Source organism: Sinocyclocheilus anshuiensis, unplaced genomic scaffold, assembly GCF_001515605.1.
Source record: "Sinocyclocheilus anshuiensis isolate Anshui unplaced genomic scaffold, SAMN03320099.WGS_v1.1 scaffold1003, whole genome shotgun sequence".
NCBI lineage: Eukaryota > Metazoa > Chordata > Actinopteri > Cypriniformes > Cyprinidae > Sinocyclocheilus > Sinocyclocheilus anshuiensis.
The window spans coordinates 2,007,707-2,031,746 of record NW_015542495.1 but is presented as its reverse complement, the minus strand read 5'-3'; the positions used below and the strand labels follow the sequence as shown (position 1 = coordinate 2,031,746).

Genomic DNA, 24,040 nt, shown 5'->3' with positions numbered 1-24,040 from the left:
GGTGGCCCCATCATTGTTGTCACAAAGCTACTCCGCACACTTTTAAAGGTTACAGGTCACCCTATTGCAGAGTTTTCTTCTTCTGTAATAGTCCAGCTGGTGTGTAGCCAAGAGAGATGGACACAGACGGAGGATTGAGAGAGGAAAATGCTTTTCAAACAAAAAAGAATTATAGAAAACAAGCTGTTGGACTCCGATGACTAGTAGGACTGCTTCTAATCTCATCTGGTCTCGCATTTTCTCTGCTCTAGTATTTTTATTTTTTTTACCTCTAAGGATTTTCATTTCATCTCATCTCATCTAATCTGGTCTCGTCTCGTCTCATCTAGTTTTGTCTCATTTTTTCTCGTCTCATCTAATGTTGTCTTGTTTTGTGTCATCTCGTCTACTCTCATCTCATCTAGTTTTGTCTCTGTCTCATGCCATCTAGTTTTGTCGTTTTGTCTAGTCTTGTCTCATCTGACCTCATCTCATCTAGTTTTGTCTCATCTCATCTCATCCAGTTTTGTTTTGTCTCATCTCATCTAGTTTTGTCTTTTTTTTGTCTCATCTCATCTCATCCAATTTTGTCTTGTCTTGTCTTGTCTCGTCTTATCTCATCTAGTTTTGTCTTGTTTTATCTCGTCTCATCTCATCTAGTTTTGTCTCTTCTTGTCTCATCTAATCTAGATTTCTCATCTCATCTCGTCTCGTCTCATCTCGTCTAGTTTTGTCGTGTCTCATCTAGTTTTTATCTTGTTTTGTCTCGTCTCATCTAGTTTTGTCTTATTTTGTCTAGTCTCATCTCACCTCATCTCCTCTCAATTCTCATTTATTGCCTCATTTTATCTTCCAACTCTCCTCATTTTGTTGAACTTTACTCATCTCATCTAAATTTCTTCTCTTTTAAACTTTATGTATTCCCATCTCGTGTGACATCTTGTCAGCTCTCATCCTATCCCATCTGGTTCTAATTTTTTCTTGTCTCATCTCATCTTGCCTGTCCTTATCTCGTCTCTTGTCTTGCCTTGTTTTGTTTCATCTTGCTGTGTCTCTTCACTTATTTCTTCTCTTCTTGTCTAACGTCTTCTCATTTCATGCAATCGTCTCATTTTGTTAATTCTCTCATCTAATTTTATCTCATCTAGTCTAATTCTCCTTTAACTTTTATTATGTATTTCCATCTCATGTCACGACTTGTCTCGACTCATCTCATCTATTATTTGTCTCATCTCATCCCGCCTGTCCTCATCTTGTCTTTTGTTTCATCTTATCTCATTTTGTCTCAACATATCTCTTCCCTTTACTTCATATTCTTCTATTATAATTTTAATCTTATCTTGTCTTCAACCTTTAACTGTGTATTCACATTGTGTCGCATCTGGTCTTCTCTCATCTCATCTGGTTCTCGTTTTGTCTTGTTTTGACTCGTACCATCTCTTGTCTTGTCTCTTCTAGTTTTGTTTTGTCATCTGGTCTTATATCTTCTCTTCTTGTTTAATCTCAGCACATTCATCTTTAGCTCGAAGTATACTACGGTTTTGTATGTGTACACTAATGTATGCGTACAGTGGAATACATAGCCTTTCAAATTATACTCCATTTGGTAGTGTGCGTGTATGCAGGCAGTCGACACGTGCTGTAGAATTGTTCAGTGTCTGCTCTACTTTTCTCCAGAAGTTATGACAGATAAAAATATCTTTGTACTCTTTTAAACTAAAGGTGCGACTGACTATCTAGCGTTTGTTGTTGTTGCAGTCTCTGCTATTTTGTTGTTGTTGTTCCGTCTCTTTAGTTTTGTTTTCTGCTTTGAAACAACAGCCTGGGGCCGGTGTTGCCACCTTGTGGAACAATTGATTAGTGCAGAAAAATTCAATGCATATGTGCGACCTGCAGTAGTACTATTCTGTTGACAGAATTTGTGTTGCGCACTTAAGTATAATTTGGGCTTTATTTGCTCACCTCTCGACTGGCATGTCTTGTCTCATCTCATCTTTTCTCACCTGATCTTTTTTCTTTCACTCTTTTAACCTCTAACCACCCTCATTCCCATGCTGCTGTAAATTGTCATGAGCTTTTTAAAGGATGTATGATGTTGAACTTTACAACTCAACAGTAGATTAAACACATTTTTTACCAGGAAATGAGGAGAATATAGGCCTATTGTCCATTTCTCAGTCCAGCATTTTAGAATTCTGAAACAAATGTAGGAAAATTAAACTGAACTATATCAGACGGTCTGACTGCTTTTCATTAATGAGTGTAAACTGACCTCAGGACGCCTGCCACGGTTAACATATGCACACACTGGGCTGTAGGCTCCACTGCCGCAGATGAACAGATGAGTCCTGTTATAAGGCTGAATCAATCGTAAGAAGTTTCCACATCCATGCTGAGGAGAACAAAAGAGACAGAGATAATTGTTTTCATTCCTAAAAGTTATACTAAAATCTCTTTTAATGTAATTTTAAAGTCATTTAGTGCTACATAATTCTATTAGCAAGCTGCTACGCTCCGTTCTTTTATTTCGGAAAAAGACAATGCCAGTTAAAATTAAGACAATTTATTTTGATCCAGACCTGTAATTGAGGAAATAAAAGTTTATATAGGTCAGGAATTTAAGGCCTATCTTAGAATACAGGAATCCCAAACTAAAGTGGACGCCAAACCGACTACACATGATCCAGCCCAAAGAAAGAGTGAGAGAGGGATGAGTAGAGAAAGAAAAGAAGCACCAGGGGAGTAGTTAGGAACTTGCCGAAGTGTGTCAAAACAGCAGCTGCATGAGCTCTCGGTTAGCATGCGCACACGCAGGTCCTTCAAGAGCAACTCCAGAAAAATAACAGCGCTTCCAATAGCACACACCCAACCATCCACTCCTCCCCTTGATCTCTTTCACATGTTTGTCATTAATAGTTCTGTGGCACATATCAACATTATCCTCTTCTGGCTTATATTCACTACTAGATTTATGGTATGTAACCTTTTTCTTCCGCAAAGGCAAAAAGACATCTTGACAGCTTATGGTTCACGTACAGATCAGGCAGAATTAACAAGAAAGAGCTCCATAAACACATCTTAATATCATTTACAGCTCTCTTAAATAAACCCATCAGTGTTTCCCAAATGATGCAGATGGATTCGGATGATGTGAGGTCACGCGCTGCCGCTCCTGTGGCTACAGGTCCTGTCAGGGAGAGGGATGGGGTATATCCCTGTGAGGGGAGGAAACCTGACAACCTGACGAGAGGCAGTGCTACAGATCCATAGATACAAATAAAACATCCAAGGAAATCTGTGGCACAAACCCTACAGTTTAAACACAGAGGAAAACAGACTGTAGGAAAGGCTCAAACACAAATCACGTCAGAAGCAGTGTGGGAAGGCTGATCTGCAAACTCTATAAAAGCTGCATATATCACTATTTGAAATGGTGCTCTGTACCCCCACTGGTAAAGTTATTAAATAGCTGTAGTCATACAATTTAGGACTGGGTGAATTTTATTAAAACTTTCAAGGGCACTTGGTGGCATTTTCACCCTAAAATTCAAAGCAAAAGAAATAAATTATACTTAAATTAATCTTGAATAATGAAAAGCCTGTTTACAGTCAAATACATAGCCTTTCAAATTATACTCCATTTGGTAGTGTGCGTGAACGCAGGCAGTCGACACGTGCTCTAGAGTTGTTCAGTGTCTGCTCTACTTTTCTCCAGAAGTTATGACAGATAAAAATATCTTTGTACTCTTTTAAACTAAAATTGCGACTATCTAGCGTTTGTTGTTGTTGCAGTCTCTGCTATTTTGTTGTTGTTGTTCCATCTCTTTAGTTTTGTTTTCTGCTTTGAAACAACAGCCTGGGGCCGGTGTTGCCACCTTGTGGAACAATTGATTAGTGCAAAACATAACTAAAATTCAAAGCAAAAGAAATAAATGATACTTAAATTAATCTTGAATAATGAAAAGCCTGTTCTAGGAGGGTTTATTCTGGCATTATTTGTATTACAAATTAACCACATAGTCTAGTGATCTTACTGCAAAAAATAAATATTCATAAATAATGGTAGTTTGTTGGACTGCTTATTTAATAGATTTTTATTTATAAAAAGAATTGTGTCCTCTATCTATCTATCTATCTATCTATCTATCTATCTATCTATCATCTTTTTTTTTTGGTGAAGTATGACCCAGACATTTTTGATAAGATTCACCTACACATCCCTTATGTGGAGTAAATTAAAATTGAGCCATGACCAGTAAATTGGGACATATTTTCACTCATCTTAATGTAAAAAAATAGCCAGGGTTTACCTAAATTTGCCCTATTTTCCAGTTACATGCAATTAAAATATACAATACCTAATTTCATATCTGAGTGCAGTGCACATGTAAATGGGTGCATTTTTCGTAAGCACATAATCATTTGTGGTATGGGTGTGAAGTAAAATATTTATCTTTGGCCAGTTGAGAACTTTGGTCCATCCTGCATTTACTTTGTTTTAACACATGTAGTTGATGACAAAGAGAAGGTGTGACCTCCCACTGCGCTTCAGACAACATCTAGAGACCGCTTTTGCTCATGGGCACTGGGGCAAGAGCCATCTGTTTCTGATCCAGCCATGACTGTTAGAAATTGGAATAGTAAAACTTTATTTTGAATAAACTCATGCATCTGTTCCTGATCCAGCCATGTCGGTTAAAATTTGAGGACTAAACATTTAAAATCAGCTCATGCTTGGTGCTCTTTTGATTGATTTGGGACAAGTTTAATTAATTGCTGTGATTGTAGGGAGAATAATGCATGTGAAAACAGCTCACTGGATGATCACTTCACCAAGCAACAGATAAATAGGAGTCGAATCAAGAATGCTGCTGCTTTCACTGTGAAACAGAGGCATAAAAGATCTGGCCAACCATAACATGCCAGGAGTTTAAAAGTCTCAATGTTCTTACTGTGGGGTCTTTGCCAGCCATCTGACACTCCTCGATCTTACTAGTGGATGCCGGCCAGAAGATCTGAGAAAAAAGAGGAGAGCAATGAGAAAATTGCAATATATGGACAAAAGAACATTAGATATAAAGTGTTTTATTTTTTTGACTGACAGATATATACTTTAAAGTAATACTTTTATTCAGCAAGGATGCAGTAAATTGATCAAAATCAATCATCAACAGCCCCTGTCACCTTTCATTATAAGCACATGCAAGAACAGCCTGGACATTCTGTAAAATGCTTACTTTTACAACAAATAACCATTTTAAAGCCTAGTAGTTATTTAGCAATCTTAAGCTCCTAAAATAGACACAAATCATGCTGTTTTGTACTCTAATTTGGGTGAGGCTTTTTAATGGTGAACTCGTGATTGGGGTTGAGCCCGCCAGGATAGATGGGCAGCATAGACCAGCAAAATGCACTGGAATGTAATGAATCTCTGAAGTTTTGCCAGCCTTAGCTGGAAGAGGAAAGATAAACTTCCATAATTTTTGCCAGTTGTGTTCAAGCTGTCTCCTCAAAAGCCAACAATGTTTAACCAAACTTCAACTCTCCCATTAGTCAGATGTGAAGGAAAGAAATGTGGTCACCATTGGTTTCTACAACTGTTGTGCTACATTTCAAATTGATATACAGTAGAGAGGTTTTGAGTGCTCTCTTACCTTCAGCGGGGTCTGGCTGATGTTATTGATGTCCATCGAGAGTGCATGGTCTTTGCAGCCCACGTACATACGGTCTTGATCTTCGTCCATGAAGAGGATCCTATAGTCCATGGCTTTCTCAGACAAAGTGTAGTGCTCAAAGGACTGGATTTTCTTTAATTCTGTAATGCAAACACAAACATGTTCTTTGCATTTGTATATGTGGTTTTGGTTTTTACTTGCTGAACCCCAGTCTTATTCCAAAACACACACACACACACACACACACACACACGCTCCAGTCTTATTCCAAAACACACACACACACACACACACACACACGCTATCATACGTATACAAAGGCGTAAGGCCCTTCACCATACCATCAAAGTCTCTCTAATGAAGCCCAAACTCATGAATATTCATTGTTGTTTCTCATTAGTCATTCACTAATGTATATAGAAGTGGAGGCCACATTGATACCCTCCTCTTCGTCTTTATCCTTTTTAACACTCATTCTAAAACCATCCTTTCTTATTTTTTTTCTTCAATGACCGGATAACTGAATGAAAGTCACATTTCTCTTATCTACAGCCACTTTCTTTTCACGTTTCTGCTTTTCATCCTCAAATAAAGAGACGTCTGAATAAAGTACCTGCCAAATAGGTTTGTATATTCACCAAGCTGCCTATAAACACAAAACCTGTGCAATTCCCACCTTTCTTAATGGATCCCAGGACAAATAACTCCATCCATGGCTTCCCATTCAAACCAGCACATCCAAAGCAGGGTTGTGCAAGAATTCAAGAATTTATAATAATAAAACCATTCTAAGATATATTTAAAACATTATAGTTTAACATACATTAGCATATATTCATATATATTATTAATCAAGTTAATGCTAATGTACATGTACAATATTTTGTATCTAATGTTTAGGGATTTTTCATACTTCAGTTCTGTCAAAACGATGGCAACCATTACATTTATATTCATTTTGCCATACAGCACAATAAAATTTCCATCAAATTGTTTTCAGAAAATGTTATAAAAAAATTAATAAATATTAACATCAAAATTAGCCTCTATATTGAATATAATATATGAATTAATTAGGGCATTCTCAGAAATGCCACCATCTTCCACCATTGTTCATTAAATGAAAATTAATGCATTAAATATAACTAAATATAAATTAAGCACAAATTTCTGCTGGTGGCATTTCAAAAATATAATGTTAAATCTTAAATTAAATATTACCAGCAATATCACACAAGTAGCAGTGCAGGCTGTATATCGTGTATATGGCGATATACAGCCATATCGCACTGCTACTCGTGTAATATTACGTTTACACAACAGTTTCGATGGCACAAGTGTGTTAAATACATAAGAAACAACAGAGTATCTTTAAAAACCTCTTTTGTAGGGAACTACTTCCTTCCACCACGGATTCAAATCTTAAGTTGACTGTTTAACAGCTGAGTCCAAGCTTCCGTTTCGAATTCGAAAACGTCACTTTAGAACTAGTAACAAAGGGACATTGAATTGCTTCCTTGAAAGCTTATTGAATTACTGTAATAAAAGCTCACTGTATTATGTAGAGTATAAAATCTCTTTGAAAACGTCGAAGCAAATGTTCAAATAGATGTTATCTTTATTAACAAACTGCATATTTGAAGTCAAAACAACGACATTCTCGCCTAAAAAAAAGCCTTAAAACTACATTCCGTGACACAAAAGCAGTATTATTTATAAAATTATAGTGGATTTGGGCATCCGTCATGACACTCTTTGTGAGAAATACCACAAGCGGAGTGATACAAACGGTGAAATGGTTGGAGTTCTGTTATCACTAGAATATCACACTCATGGAAGAGGCTCTCAGCCAATCAGATTTGAGTACCAGAAAAAAACTTCTAATTAAAATTTTACATTTAAAATTTAATTTTTAAAAAAATGTCAAATTTAAAATTCAGTAATTTAAAAGACATTCTAATTATTCTATAGATTTAAAGGGACTAGCTCACAAGATGAGGTGAAGATCACCCCAGGCTCTCTGAACAACATTGACAGTAGACAGCATGTCTCACCAGACTATTATGGGATTATATTGGTGGAGAAGGCCTTGTCAAACTCATCATTCTAACGTAGCTTTAATAAAGAGATGTGCAGAGGGCAACAGATTACATCAGCCAGGCTTCAAAGCACCACCGATAGCATCTCAGTAAGATAAGAGTGGCATTATTACTGCTCAAAGAACTCATCAGGGTAAAATTGAAATGAGTGCATGAGAACTAGACGGAGGGGAATGAAGACATAACGCTGCAGAAGAAACGGTCGAGGAAGCATATGAGGAAATAAGTATTAAATAAAATACCTCAAAAGAGGGAGTGAAAGAGAGAAATCCCACTTCTGGTTAGGTTTCAGTAGACTAATTAGAAACATGCAGCTTCTGTAACCTCAGACAGAAATCACAAAATCCCATTTCACCCCATTCAGCAGACTCGTGCCATTTAAAGACTTTCATAAAGATTTTCTTTTTGGAAAATTGCTTTGTTAGGTTAGCCTTTCATTTCAGCACTTTTCAGGTTCTGTTTCAGGTTCTGTCTAATATGAAAATGCTGTGTTGCTCAAGCGTTTAAAAGTAACTTAAGGTTAAGTTTCTTTCTTGACGTCTGTGCGGCACAAAATATTTCCCAGATGTTAAATTCTTCATAAAGGCAGCTTTTATAACATTATAAATGTCTTTACTCTCACTTTTGATCAATTTCATGCATCCTTGCTGAGTAAAATTTATTAATTTCTGTTAAAAAAAAGAATTTTTACTTACCAAATTTTAAACAGTAGAGTAAATAAAGGTTTAGTTTGAGTGTGTTAGGTTAAACAATGATTAACCTCAAACTGTTTATTTTTGTGCCATTGTGTTGAATATGACATTTTAATATTTTCTTTCGTTCTATAATAATTCCTAATGTGAATTTGAAGCAGTGTTTGTTAGTCTTCATATGGGAAAGTAAAAGACAGCACAGTGGGAAACGTTCACAAGACCTTCCCACCCCACAGATAAACGGAATTTTAAACAGTAGAGTAAATAAAGGTTTAGTTTGAGTGTGTTAGGTTAAACAATGATTAACCTCAAACTGTTTATTTTTGTGCCATTGTGTTGAATATGACATTTTAATATTTTCTTTCGTTCTATAATAATTCCTAATGTGAATTTGAAGCAGTGTTTGTTAGTCTTCATATGGGAAAGTAAAAGACAGCACATTGGGAAACGTTCACAAGACCTTCCAACCCCACAGAGAAACGGACACACGTTCCGCCTCTCAGGAGGATTCTGTGGTGTTTTATGTCCGCCTGTCCTGACCCCTGAGCCCTGAAAACAAGAATCATACTTAGAGTTATTAAGACACACATCTAAGTCAACATTCCCAACTGACAGGTGCTATCACACCTGCTAATAATGCGATTTGGGAAAATTATGTAGTTTATTTCATATTTGGGGTTTCCACGAGGGGATACAACAGAACGTTTATCTAACTTATGCTAAATGTAAAATAATATTTGACTTATGTTCAAAGGTCACTTAGCGCATTTCTCAGTGAGGGCAGACAGGGGGAACATACTGTACACTAAAACTTAACACTTCAGTGAAGATGTGAAAGTTTATACTTTTGAGTGACTAACATAGTGAAGACTGTAATTCCAGTCTTGTAATTGATTTATTATATATAGTATGTATATTGAGAAGTAACAGCAACAAGAGGTGTGCGTTTAAAAAAATTGTCTGAATGACTAATCCTACACTGAAATTAACAAATATAAAACTGAAGGATGCTTTTGCACAGGTATTCAAAACTAATTTTATTATTTTTACATTACACATTTTTTCTAGGCAGATTCACTTTAGGTAGCTTGAGTTAGTTGGATGGTGCTTACGCAATGCAGTTTTCCAAATTGTGCCAGGCCAGTTGGACTGGGATCAAGGCTTTGACTGCGACACTGCATCAATAGAGAACATTCATCTTTTTGTTGATGAGCCACTGCAGTGTTAATTTGGCCCTGTGTTTGGAATCACAAACTTTCTCCCAAGCTGAAGGGTGCACCTCACAGAGCAACACTGATTGCATCATACTTGTTTGCAAGAGAAGCTTGACAGCTTCATCAAAATGAAACTTAATTAGGGTCTGAATGCTTTTGAAAAGGCAGTGTTTTCATATGCCATGTGATATTGCAGTATGACAAATAGGGTTACATAATATATTGGGGTCAATGACTAATAAGAATGTGCATAACAATAAAAACGAAAAATCCAGTTTAAAATGATGGCCAGCATTCTTGTCCCAATGTTGCTTTCTTGTGAAAAAGCATTAGTGGTAGGGATTTTCAGTTATTCTTCTGGAGGTTTACATCAATACTGTACAAAATACAGATTTATTTAGGGACAAAAAATATACGAGTGATTTATGGAGTTATTAACTCAAGCGATTCGTTCAAAAACATGGATTTCTTCCAAAGTTCATTAAGGTGTGGTCACTTTTGCCATTGCTCTGCAAAATTTAGTGGGTGAAATCCAGTCATCTCAATAGGAATCGGAGCAATCAAGTGATTTGCATGAGGACGAAAATGTTTTCACTCGTGTATAATTTGGTCACGTCAATTTGCTGCACTGACCAACAGAAAGCTGCTGGTTTTGGTTTAAAATTGACTTCTGTGTGAGCTGTGATTCATACACTGCTATGCTATTGACAATGGGCAGTAGACCTTTTTTGACAATTCGTCTGAAATTTCGCAATATTTCGGCAATATTGTATCCAAAAGGTAAGTTACTTGTTGATTGAACTATTGCATAAAAACATCGTGACGTTACTAAATATATATTGCAATAGTGTGTGAGTTCAGTGACAATGCAAAACTGAGCAAGTTATCAACTCACTATCCTGTACTTTCTCTCTTGTGTTTAGCATTGGAAGGTGGTTTGTTTGGATGATGGAATGAAAATTCCATTGTATATTTTTCGCCATTTTATGTTTTATTGAAGTATAGTTAAATGCTACTGTTCATTTCCATTTATGTTTTTTGAGAAGCTTCACTGTCGATGAAAAGATTTCAACACCCACAAAACTATTTGTTAAAAGTATTTGTTATGTTTTGTGAATAAATTAATGGGTCCAGACTCCAGACTCAAAAAATGGGCATCACATCAGTGATCCATCGACACGCAGCTCAAGAAAATCAGTGAAAGGGAATTACAAACCACATAAGGATTTTTGTAAAGGTAAACCACAATTTAAAGCATATTATTAATTTAAAAACATAGTTTAGTCCAATCATGACTAGTGTCAAGAGACTATTGATGAGGGCCCTGATCTCAGTGTGGATAAAAGATGAAGAATGCATAGTTGTGCTACATCGTTGAAAGTTGGCAGACATCAACCCAGATGAAAACATCTGAGAGAAACTTTGAGTTCGACTGCTTCCAGCAATCAAACTCACTGTCAACAATCAAAAGCGGCACACATGATGAATATGAATCAACGTCAAGCAAATCAAAACCATATTCCATATTTTAAAGTTCGATATGTAACTTTAAACCCCAGGCTAAATCACGTCAAGAGGGCTTTTGATAATAAATGCATTTTGTTTGTGATATTCCCCAACATACATGCTGTATTAGTCATGGGCTTGACCACATTCCTGCATGGTAAAATCAGGAAGATCAACACAAAGATGTTCGTCACACATCCTAGTAGGATTGGTCCTGGAGGAGACATGCTGGGTGTTGCTTTGTAGATACAGTTGACCATGACATGGCTAGTGTTGTTTGCCCAGTAGGGTGCTCTTTAAACTAGCGATGGTGTGGTTTTCTGGAAGGGTTGTATTGCAGAGAAGTGCTGGGAACATTTTCCGCAGAAGTGTTATGTCTAGGCCTTTTCCTGAGCTCTTCAGTGGATTGATATTTGATATGTGGATAAAAGTCGCTTATGAGCTTGTGTAGTCAAAACCGGAAAGTTGATTTTGATCATTATACTACAGTCTGCTTCCCTTTAAATTAGCTGTGAAAGGAACAGAGCTCTTCCATTGCTGAAAGCAAGTAGCAATAACACCTCAAACTCATAGTCAACAGTATAAAACAGTTGTTATGTGTAGGAGAGAGTTTCAAAAGGAGGATGTGGGATACTTAAAAAAAAGAAAAAGAAAAAAAAAGTCAAATTGTCACGCTGCGGTGGAATGAAATGCACGAGGAAGATGATGAGCAATGCAAACAGTCTTTAATTAATCCACAAGAGGGTAATTCCAAAACAGACAGGCAGGAAACAAACGTATGGACTTAGTAGACCAGACGACAAACAGTGAACTGAACACAACTTAAATAAGGAGGGCTGATGAGGGTAATGAATGACACACACCTGAACCAAATGACAATAATCAGACATGAGGGAAAACTAGGTTACACAGAACACATGGGGGATCAAAACGCATCAAAATGTCCAAGGGTGTTGGAATGAAATGCACGAGGAAGATGATGAGCAATGCAAACAGTCTTTAATTAATCCACAAGAGGGTAATTCCAAAACAGACAGGCAGGAAACAAACGTATGGACTTAGTAGACCAGACGACAAACAGTGAACTGAACACAACTTAAATAAGGAGGGCTGATGAGGGTAATGAATGACACACACCTGAACCAAATGACAATAATCAGACATGAGGGAAAACTAGGTCACACAGAACACATGGGGGATCAAAACGCATCAAAATGTCCAAGGGTGCGACACAAATTTAACATCTTAAAGCAATTAAGGTAATAATTTCATTAATTATCATTTTAAATATTAATTTTTATTATTTCATATTTTTTTTATTATTAAATATGAATTTTAATGTATTCATTTTTAATATTAATCCTTTTAAATTAATTTTAAATGTGCTAACAATTTTACTAAATTTGTACTGTAATACTAATGGTCATGTCTTAACATTGCAATTTCTGTATTGCGTTAGTTTTGAATATTTCTCATGGGGATTTAATCATTTTTGACATCTCTCTGAGTTAAACCTCTTTTTTTTTTGGCTCATTTTATCTGTAAAAGAAAACATGCCTAATAATTCTGCACACCTGGATATAATATAAGGAGTTTTTCACTTCCAGCCTTCATGGACAATTATATATCAATTAAAAATTATTAAATACAAAATTAATAGTAGTTATTAAGACTGATGTGGTTTGGAATTGGTAAAATGTGCTTGGAAAAAATATCATCAGAATATCAACGTGCCAAATAATTATGTACGCGGTGTAGTATGTAGCTAATGAAGCCAATTTGGGACTAGATTTATTTTGAAAATCAAATAAATACTAATCTAATATTTAATTTCTTATAGTGGATAAAATAACAATAAATATTTTCAAGATAACATTTTAATCCTTTGCTTTGTTTTACAATGACATTTATTTATTTATTTATTTATTTATTGTGTGTTTTTTAAGAACACTCTTTACAATATTTCAGATTGGGTCTTTATATGAAAATACACTACTGTTCAAAAGTTTGGGTCAGATTTTGTTTTTTTTTTTTAGAATGATTTTTGAAGTATTGTTTAATGCTAGAGAATTAAGAGACTAGAGCAGTATGAAAAAGATTATCTTTTTCAGACCTTTAATATGAGCAAGCTTTGAGCAGCCAACCAAGAGATGCACTGCAAACCTCAACCATGCTTCATCTTGTTATAGATGAGTCTCCTCTTCCTCATTCCAGTCACAACCTTTTTGTTTTCATTTATACAGTGCAGTGGAGCAGAACTGGAACAAAGCCTTTTTGTGCTAAGAAACTTCTTAAACATTCATTATTAAACAGCACGAGAGGGCTATGGGTCTCGATCTGCTCAGAGGAGACCATCAAGACATGCAAGACCACATTTGATTATAAAAGAGAAGCTTCCAGAGAAATCCATACTGGATGTACAGGGCACAAGGTTACAAGATTAGAGAAACGCTGGTAGGTTTAAGAGTTTAATGAGTAAACATTCACCTTGACACGGATCAAATAATCCATATTTTTTGCTAAACCCATTACCAGCCCATTGTTGTCAATGCTTTGCTTTGTTCATGAATCCACTATACTACAATGACAAAAATTGATAGATGCTTAAACCGAGATAAAATTACGTAAATAAGTCCTGTCAAATAAACCAAATAAAAAATATCAGCTGTTACATTCCAATGAATGTAGCTTTATTAGACAATTGTAGAATTGTTCTTAAATAAATAATATTTTGATGGCTAGTTCTGGGATATACAGTGGCCTATGGGAGACAATATCCCATAAGGCCATTTATATGACTAACTCAAACCTAGTGCAGAATATGTGTGGGGAAATATTTCGCCTTGACATAAAATTCCTGATTGCATGGAAATTACTGTATTTCACGAAAATTTAATTTTAAGCTGTTTTTATCAAAAAATCTGAGCTCTTTAGTAGCACATCTCTTCTCAAGTTGCATGATTTTGGATATGATTCCATTTTACATGTGGAATGAAGTTGAAAACAACAACAAACTCTTAAATGTCAGTAAATGTGAGTAAATCAATCTAATGCTCTCATCTGTTAAATGCATTAAATGGAATGTGAATTGGCCTGGTGAGAATACCATCAGTCTGTTAGCCTTACAAGGAACATGTTTGCTCTTGGAGAGATCATAAAAACAGATTCGTATCAGCTGAGCTCTTTTACAAGAGAAGCTGGATTGATTTTAAAGTCATGATGCCAAATGTCTGGTTTAGGTTGCCCACTAATGTCACTCTGAAGCGCTACATGCGCCGCTGTCTTGGCTGCCAATGCTTTAACCAAAAATCAGCCTGCTTTCAGACCTGAGCTCAGATTTTCCATGTAATTTGAAAGTACAACAAAGTAAATCAATCAGACTGGCAGCCGTAACATATTTAACCAATCTGTATGCTTAAAATTATTTTGAACGACCTTGTTTCTGTATTAAAGGGGTCATGACATGGATTTTTTATTTTTATTTTAATATGTTCCTTGAGGTATACTTATAATGTTAATGAAGTTTTTTGCACAAAAAACAAATAAATATGTGGAAAAATTATTATTTTCAACCCTCATTCTGACCCTCTGTCTAAAATGACCTGTTTTAAGGGGCGGGTCCTTTAAGGCTTGTCAGGAATCTGCCACTGTTATGATTGGCTAACGTCATTGCATAGGAAACAGTATCAATGCCCCACCCCTCACTATTGCATATGAGTGTTTTGACAACATGATAAAAAAAAACGGTCATTTCCAGACAAAGCATTATGAAATAATTTACTTACAGTTTGTGATGCAGCTGCAGTCAGATCTAGTACCGCTTCATCTTTCAACAAATGTTTCTTTGTGAACTCTCCATGACACTGTGCCTCATTTACAAAACAAAATAGTCCGATCAATCCTCTGACACGATCTGGGGTGCCATTAAAAATAGGGATGCACCGAAATGAAAATTCCTGGCCGAAGCCGAAACCGAACAAAATGAAACACTGGGCCAAGGGCCAAATACCGAACAGGGTTTTTCGCGTTTATTTTCCCATGTATTTTGCCAATTTTTTTTAAATTTTTTTTTTACCATTGCATAAATGAAATAGTCAAAATGTTTTTTTTATTTTGCCAATTTTTTTTTTTTTTTTTTTTACCATTGCATAAATGAAATAGTCAAAATGTTTTTTTTTTTACTGTTTTGTCTTGCTTTTGCTTTTGAGTTAATTTAACAAAAAAAAAATATATATATTTTTTTTTTACTTCATTTATTAATTAATTTTTAAATTAATTTACTTAACTCTAAACATTTTTTAACATTCTAGCAGCCATTATACCAACAAAGCACAGAAAGACCTCAGTGCTTCTTTTCGTTGACAACAGCAGAATTATAAATGATTACGCATTTAGGAAGATGTTTGCCGCACATACCGCATTGTCACATGCCTTGTAAACGTGGAGCAACGAGGAGGTAAAGTGCCTTTTATGAGCTCTTCGTGAGTTCGCAGGTGGTGAAAATAAAATCATAAGTACACGCAGCAATGAGCACGCAGCAATGAGCACGCTTAGTCCAGCAGACGGCATTATGTGTGTTCAACTTAAAGCAGCGCTGAGCAGACCGATCGGTGAATGGGTACTTTGATGTCATACACCGAATGGTCTGCGCAGCGCCGCTTTAAGTCGAACACAGCTTTTGTTTGGGGTGTTCGGTGAGTTCCGTCACAAAATATATGTCATTCAACCCGACCAATCAGGTTGTGAACGCATCACTGTGCCTTTAGGTTCGGTATCTTTAGGTTCGCTGTCAAAAATGCCAGTGTGAACGTTCAGCGGACCAGGAACAAATGTATCATTTTCTTTTTTGGTCCGGACCAAACCGAACTACAAGTGTGAATGCACCCATAAATGCTTCCACACTGGCGACATATTTGCTGCATTAGTGCGCGCTTCTATTTGATCGCGTCACGTCATTGTCAGTACATACTATTCGTTCTTTTCACTTATAGCTTTTCTTGCTATTTTCGGCCAAATAATTTCATTTGCCGAACATTCGGTGCATCCCTAATTAAAAATAAGATATCCACTTGTTCCTTACGCTGGGAATATTCTGATATCTGTACAAAGACGCGAACGAGCTGTTTAAACCAAACATGTCAAAGCGACCGTTCTTTCACTCCATTTGTCCTATTGACGACAGACTCAAGCACGTGTACCATGTCAGAAAGCGAAAGCGCATCTGTATACTGTATCCAGTGTAGACAAGATTACAGTGATTGTAATTTCTATTTGCTTTTGATGCGACGCGACACACGCATTTAGCATGATCAAGAGCCGTTAAGAGAGTGAACGCCAGTGGGCGGGGCCTATGGTGAGAAGATCACTATTTGTCAATGTCTTGCTCTGGTGACAGTGTTTATGCAAACGACTGCGCCCAGGGGACAACACCTTGTCCCTCGGATCCGAAACGAGCCATTTTTGGAGCTTGATTAAATAAATGCTTTGTTTAAAATGAGGATGTTTTAATCTATGAAACTCTTATATGCCAAAAGATCAAGGCAAATTAGATTTCTCATGTCATGACCCCTTTAAGATGCGTTGCGATTGAATCTGAAAATATAATTTTGTTACATTTTGTGAAACATTTTAATGTTGGGTGCAGTTCTTTAGATTTAGATTCATATTTAGACTTTATTTTATTTAAATTCCTTGACAGCCCTAATATATATTTTTAATTCATAAATAATAATTTATTTATCTTATTAATCATGCATATAAAAATAGTCAGTAAGAATACAATGTTATGTAAACATTTTGAATCCAACAATTGGGGAAAAAAAACTTGCATATATACATAGTGCATTTTAGGACAACTCTGATGTAAATCTGCATATGTAAGCATAATCACTCTCAGAATGTCAAAGGATTATCAGGTCTATAACACAACCAACACCATGTGGACAAACGATTGCATGAACCTGCTGAGAGACACTAATTGCAGTTCAAAACTCAAGCCAAAGTTTTCCAGGCTCCATTAACTTTGCTGTACAGGCTTGAGCTCCAATTACAGCCTCAGCTTTTGTTAACTTTCCCCTCATCGCCTGAAAGCTAAAAGCTGGTGTGCATAAATTAACTGTATGCAAATATAAAGGCAATGTCCCATTCATTCAGAACGCTACTGGTGCCAGTGTTGCTGGAGTACCCAGAACTCATGTTCTTCATGAAGATGGAGTGCCTCTGGCCTTCAAGACATGACTTTAAACCCCTTTCAAAAGCTGCCGCTGTGTAGACAATAACATGGTTCTTTGGTTTGGTTCTGCATGGTTAAACTCGCATAATGTGATGTGTAAGTGATTTCACACATACTTGTAGACTCAAAGCCTCTGTCCAGGCAACCGTATATGTCATCCTCATTAAAGCTCACAATATCTTTGGCCCTGGTTCAGTGGCATGATCTATCATGTTGTAAGGCCAAATGATTGGTACTTGCTAAAGTACCATTAGGGTTATAATCATAATTAGGATTACAGTTTTTCAAACCTTTAAGCTTAAAGGGTTAGTTCACCCAAAAATGAAAATTAGGCCATAAATGACTCACCCTCAAGGCATCCTAGGTGTATATGACTCTCTTCTTTCAGACGAATCCAGTCGGAGTTATATTAAAAATTGTCTTTGATCTTTCAAGCTGTTTAATGCCACTCAGCGGGTGTTGCATGCTTCAGTCCAAAAGAAGTGAAATAAAAAGTGCCCCTCCATTAAAAAAAGAAGTGTCTCACACGGCTCCGGGGGCAGAACAAAGGCCTCCTGTAGCGAATCGATGCGTTTTTGTAAGAAAAATATCCATATTCAAATCGTAATAATCACTTTAATGTAGCTTGCGCCAACAATTGTACACTAAAGCAGCTCCGGGTGGATGACATATCGGGCGGTCAGCTTTGCGCATGCGCTGGTGAGTCTCGTGACTTGATTCGTCTGAAAGAAGAAAGTCATATACACCTAGGATGCCTTGAGGGTGAATAATTTATGGCCTAATTTTCAATTTTGGGTGAACTAACCCTTTAAGTATTGTATTTTGACATTGAAAAAGCTCTTTTATTAGTTTTATAACCAGTAGGTATTATGGATTTTTGCCTTGTTGATAATCCTGGAGACATCATGACTTGGACCTGTAAAAAACAACCTATCAACAATCTTTTTTATTTTTTTTTATTGAAATAAAACTGGAAAAAAATGGAAATAATTTGAATTACTAAGATTATTAAATCTAAATCTAAAATAAAAATGCAATCTAAATACTAATAAAAACAGAAAAAAAACTAATAAAAATGACAAAAGCACATAAAAATATAAAAAAATAAGTTTTAGTTTTAAAATGAAAACTGAAAAATATAAAAATAAAACCTAAATAATTTTCACATTGAAAATTATTAGTTTTATAATCAGTAACTATTATGGATATTTGCCTGGTTGATAATGAAACACTGAAAAATCCTGTAGACATCATATCATAGAGACTATGGTATGATTTAAACCAGTAAAAAAAAAACATCAACTACCTTAACTAAAACTGCTAATTTTTTTTTTCAGTAATTGAAATAAAGCTGAAATAAAACGGGGGAAAAAATTGAAATAACTTCAAGTACTAAAATTATTCAATCTAAATCTGAAATTGAATCTAAATACTGAAAACTGAAAATATAAAAATAAAAATAAAGGCTAAATACTATAATAGCAAAAATAATACTAAAATAACAGTGCCTAGAAATCACCCAAAACACCCTGGCAACCATTATGGCTTTGATTTTTCTTTTATATTTTCTACAGACACTGTGAAAAACTTTGATTTAGGATGATCAGGTGAACACAGGAAGCAGGTTGAGATGCGCTCAACGAATCTCGACCACCCAGACTGTAGTGTAACATGCGACAGAGTCGTCAAACAGTCTGTCCTCTTGACATTAGCCACATTCCTCCGGCCTCTAGAATGCACACATACACACTCACACATACACAAATACACTAGCATTCTCATTCAATACGCATTTATAAATACTGGCAGAGGGGAAGAAGACCTGCATGCACTGCATTTCACACTGACAGCACTGTTAGCAACTGACTGCGTCAATTTGTATTAGCTGGGCTGCCATTTTGCCCTTAAATCCTTCAACACATCTCTCCTCTGGGGTCGCCAGTAAGAGAAGAGCTTTTTCGACAACACTTTTACAATGGTTCTCTTGTACGTGGTGGAAGAAAAAATTGATAGCGCTCTATGTGTGAGTCCCAATTTGCATATTCATAGTGCACATAAAAGTGTCATAAAATTGATACTACAGCCCTTGTTTGTGGCATATTTTGAGTGTTATACTCTAACGAAATTAGTTTCCTTAAAATACATAATTTAACAATAATAAACTTTAATAAAAAAGTATTTAGTACCTTTAGTACCTAAGCAAGATTCTCAAAAACAAAATGGAATATAAAAACAGCTTTAAATTTATATATTTTTTTAAATTAAATTTCTAAAATTGTAAAAAAATAATAATAAAAGGTTTCCTGAAAAAAGTTTTATTGAAGTTTTATTAATTAATAAAATTATTTAATATTGAATTATAATTTTTAATTGTTTATTATTCATTAATACAAATAATGATAAATAATAATGGTTTTGAACTGTCACATGAACCCTCGCAAACATTCACAAAGCATGCAATGCAAAAAAAAAAAGGCTTATTATTTTCAGCTTACTAAGAAAATGGATAATTCAACTTTACAAATTAAATTGTTGAAGTCAACAGAGGACAAGGCAGGTCACTTAGAAAGTATGCAAGGAAAAGAAATGCTTCCTGTTTAAATACGATTCGAAATGATTGGGCTTTAATTCACATTTATTGGTAATACATTTTACAGTTCTGTCAGATTCCTGCTTCAGATAGCATAATATTAGCACAGAGTTCAGATGGGTTAGCTCTCTTGGCAGCATTGAAGTTTATTAGCAGTCTTAGATCGTCCGTATCTCTCTGCATCAGATCGGGTTCGGTTACAGTGCTGTATTTCTCTGGCACCGCACAGGGTTCCCCACAGGAGCTGTAACTTTACACGTTAACCTACCCATCATGCTAATGGCTGCTTTGCCCCAATTAGCACATGACCACATCTTCCCCTGTCACCGATCCCCTTGGGCCCCCTGTGACCTTTCACCTTAACACGAGGCACCCCTCGCTTATACATAAACATGTACGCACAGAGTGTTGCATGCTAAATTATCTAAAACAGTGACAATGGAAAGACTGGGGTGAATCTCACGAGAATTGTCATTTTATCCCAAAATAAAATGGGATAAAACCCCCCCCCCCCCCCCCCCAAATTCTGAGATGAAAATTTTGTCAATAAATACTCACCCGTGTTCTTTGCGCACAAAAAGTATTCTGGTAGCTTCATAAAATTATGGTTGAACCACTGATGTCACATGGAATATTTTAACGATGTCCTTACTACCTTTCTGGGCCTTGAACGTTTCAGTTGCGTTGCTGTCTATCAGTGTTGGGCAAGTTACTCTGAAAATGTAATTAAATTACTGATTACTGATTACTCCTTTTAAATGTAATCAAGTTACTTTTCTGATTACTTTATTTCAAAAGTAATTAGTTACATTAGTTACGTTACTTTTTTCTGTACATCTGTATATTAAAAATTTATGAAATTTACATGAAAAAGTAAGTTTTGTGTCACCTAGCCACAACATCCCAGCATAAACACTCCCGATAAATATTTGCTATTAAAGCATCAACATTCACAAACCACTTTTATTTTTAACTAAATGCAAGCATGGGCTGCTGCGTACATGGTTTGGCATGGCAGAATGGCGGCAAAGGGCGCTCCCTTTATCTCAGTTTATCGCAGTCTAACAAAGTTCTTTTATAATATATAGTCTTTCTACAATTCGTGTGTTATAATGAGAGGATTCATGAGCATGCAAATTTCAGCACTGCACAGGAGCTCCTGTGTTTTGAGCGGTGAGTAGATTCTCTGATTGGCCATTCCGTTCCAGAAATCAACATTGCTCAACGCTGCAAACACGTGTTATAAATAGAAACTCTGCCTATGCTTGCGCCTGTTAATCGTTTTTATGTTATATTAGTTGTTCTTGTTGCTTTTATGCAATAGAAAGTTTATATAGAAAACAGTTTTTTTGTTTTTAGATATTTTATGGTTAGATTAGGGCTGCCAGTTTAACGCGTTAACTTAATTAATTAGTTATGAAAAAATAACGCAATTAAAATATTTTAATGCAGTTAACGCACTGGCCCCGCCCCCAGACCTGTACGTCATTTTACAGTCTATACAGTTGGCTGTTGACAAATATGATGCAGGGCAACAACTCCATGAATGCAGTTATGCCCTAAAATTCAAGATATTGGTGCAAAAAATGCCCCTGTATGAGTTTTGTCTTATATTTCTATATATCACACGAGCAGCGAGAGCAATATCACAGGAGTGCTGATTTTGTCCTGAATATCACAAGCTTAAATGTGATTTTATACAACAGTTCAGTAAATAAGAAGTTAATATTGTGTTACAATATTATGTGTTTTTGCTCAATTTTGCAGAGAACATATTACCTTTAAAGCCACAGCAGAACTGTTATGTGAGCAACAGAGCAGTGTTTAGTTTCTGAATGAATCCGCGTTTTGAACGAATCATGTGAACCAATGATTCAAAGGCCACAATAAAGAGAGCCATTTACTTCATTCCTGCATGAAATGAATCAGCCGTTTGAACTAATCGAATGAATGAATGACATTTAAGGCCACCTCCTGACAGATTTAGTTTGTTATTTAGAGTATCATTTCATTAAAATAATAATAATAATAACAAAAATAAAAACATTAAAGGGATAGTTCACCCAAAAATGTTTAATTCTGTCATAATTTACTCACCCTCATGTCGTTTCAAACCTTTCTTTTGTGGAACATAAAATAAGGCATTTTGAAGGCTGTTGGTACAAAGCTGTTTTGGTTACCAATGACTTTCATTGTATGAACAAAACATAGAGGTTACTGATATGTTTTTCAAATTATCTCTTTTATGTTCCATAGCTTATGTTAGGCCGTTGTAGCCTAAATGTTTGTATAATAAATTTTTATGTTGAATCAAGTATTTCTAGAAAGTATTTTTAGAAATATTTCTTTCTAAAGCTACAATTTGTAATGTCTACTTGATACTTTCTCATTTAACACAAAAATAGCTTTAAATAATCTTTTGTGGGTATTTTCACAGTCAAATTTATTTTGCGATTTAATTAGATTAGTTAATCGAAACATCATGTAATTAATTTTAAAAATTTTAATCGACTGACAGCCCTAGTTTAGATATTTCTATTTTGCGGGAGTCCCTCGAATGATTTTATTCTCCCGCATCCCGAACACGTATGAGTCTCTACGCACAGCTACAAAACGCATGCTTTGCTCTCTCCATGCTGAGTTTTTCGTTGGTAGTATCCGCCTCGCAGGTGCTTAACCAGTCAAATTAGGTCTCAGGTAGAGGACGCTGCATGTGCTCCACCCTCTAAATGATAAAACACTGCATTCTGTCAGCAATAAGGTAACGCACAGAGACCTCGGCTTGGAACTATAATCTAATTACTATTTTGGAAATTATAACGCTTTAAATTACTCAGTTACTACAAAAGTAATCAAATTACAGTAACGTGTTACTAAGTAATGCATTACTGCCCAACATGGAGGGTCTATGGAGGGTCAGAAATCTCTCGGATTTCATCAAAAATATCTTAAGTTGTGTTCCGAAGATGAAATCTTATGGGTTTGGAACGACATGAGGGTGAGTAATTAATGATAGAATTTTCATTTTTGGGTAAACAATCCCTTTAATTTCTTTTGATTTTGGGGTTATTTATGATTATATTTATTACCCTAAACTAAACTCAGATAGTTTTAAATCGTTTGTATTTTGGTAATTTCTTCTGTAACCATGCAGACTTAATGTAGAAAAGCCAAAGCCAAAAGTAATTTGGAGGCATCCAAGTGAACACAAACATGTAGACAAAAGTAAGTCTCATTTGGAAAATTAAATTCACATTTGTATATAAAAGAACACAGGAAGGACCTGTCTACTCCATTACGCCAATGTTTCCTTTCTTTTCCTTTTTAACCAACCTCTTTCCTTTGACAAATTAGAGTTTTGGCCACTCAGCTGGAAAACCTTTAAAACCATAAACCATATTTGGCTTTAAACATTCTTTTCAAAGCCGTAGACTTGCACAGTTTGAGCAAACAGATAGCATAAAAGGCTTAGAAAGTCTAGGAGGATAAAAACATGGAACAATTCTTGAATACATTAACATGAATCAATAGAGCAGAACAAACGTTAACTCCACCGTTATGACCGATTGTTCTCAGTATTGACAGACATGGATTGAACATGGTATCTGCAGGCAAACAGAGTAAACAGTGATATTTACCCAGGTTAAAAGGGTGAGCGAGAGAACTGAGACAGAGGTGAAATGGGGGCGAGAAAGAGAACAGATATTGTCTGCCTCGAGCACTGCGGTCTAAGCTCTAACTCGATCAGTACAGTTAACCTAGACATAGCCTGCAGATAAACACATTTGTTGGCCTTAATATGCCACTGCTGACAGCTTCGACAAGCCATGTTTTGTATAGAATGGAATTCCCCAACCATTCTGCACTGTTTGTGTGTGTTCATTGCTTAATATTTTACATGTGTTCAATGTTCATAGCTATTATCCTTAGCCAAAATAATCAGTTTTACAAATCCAAAGAACTTGGTCTGTAGATCTCAACTTGAAACAGGCTGACGCTCCATATATAGTTTATCTGACCTCATTCTAACCCTAACCTGACCTAACCATGACC

General features: G+C 35.8%; 1 protein-coding gene across 1 annotated transcript in view; it reads right to left on the bottom strand.

The window, feature by feature from the left end:
• The window catches only part of LOC107694195 (semaphorin-3C-like), a 66,540-nt gene that overhangs the window by 24,706 nt on the left and 17,794 nt on the right, over nt 1-24,040 (bottom strand). Inside the window, exons 3-5 of the mRNA XM_016493832.1 lie at nt 5,634-5,794; nt 4,932-4,994; nt 2,252-2,371 (exon numbers count right to left, since the gene is read on the bottom strand). Of these exons, the coding sequence (XP_016349318.1) occupies nt 2,252-2,371; nt 4,932-4,994; nt 5,634-5,794 (344 nt within the window). The remainder of the gene's footprint in view (nt 1-2,251; nt 2,372-4,931; nt 4,995-5,633; nt 5,795-24,040) is intronic.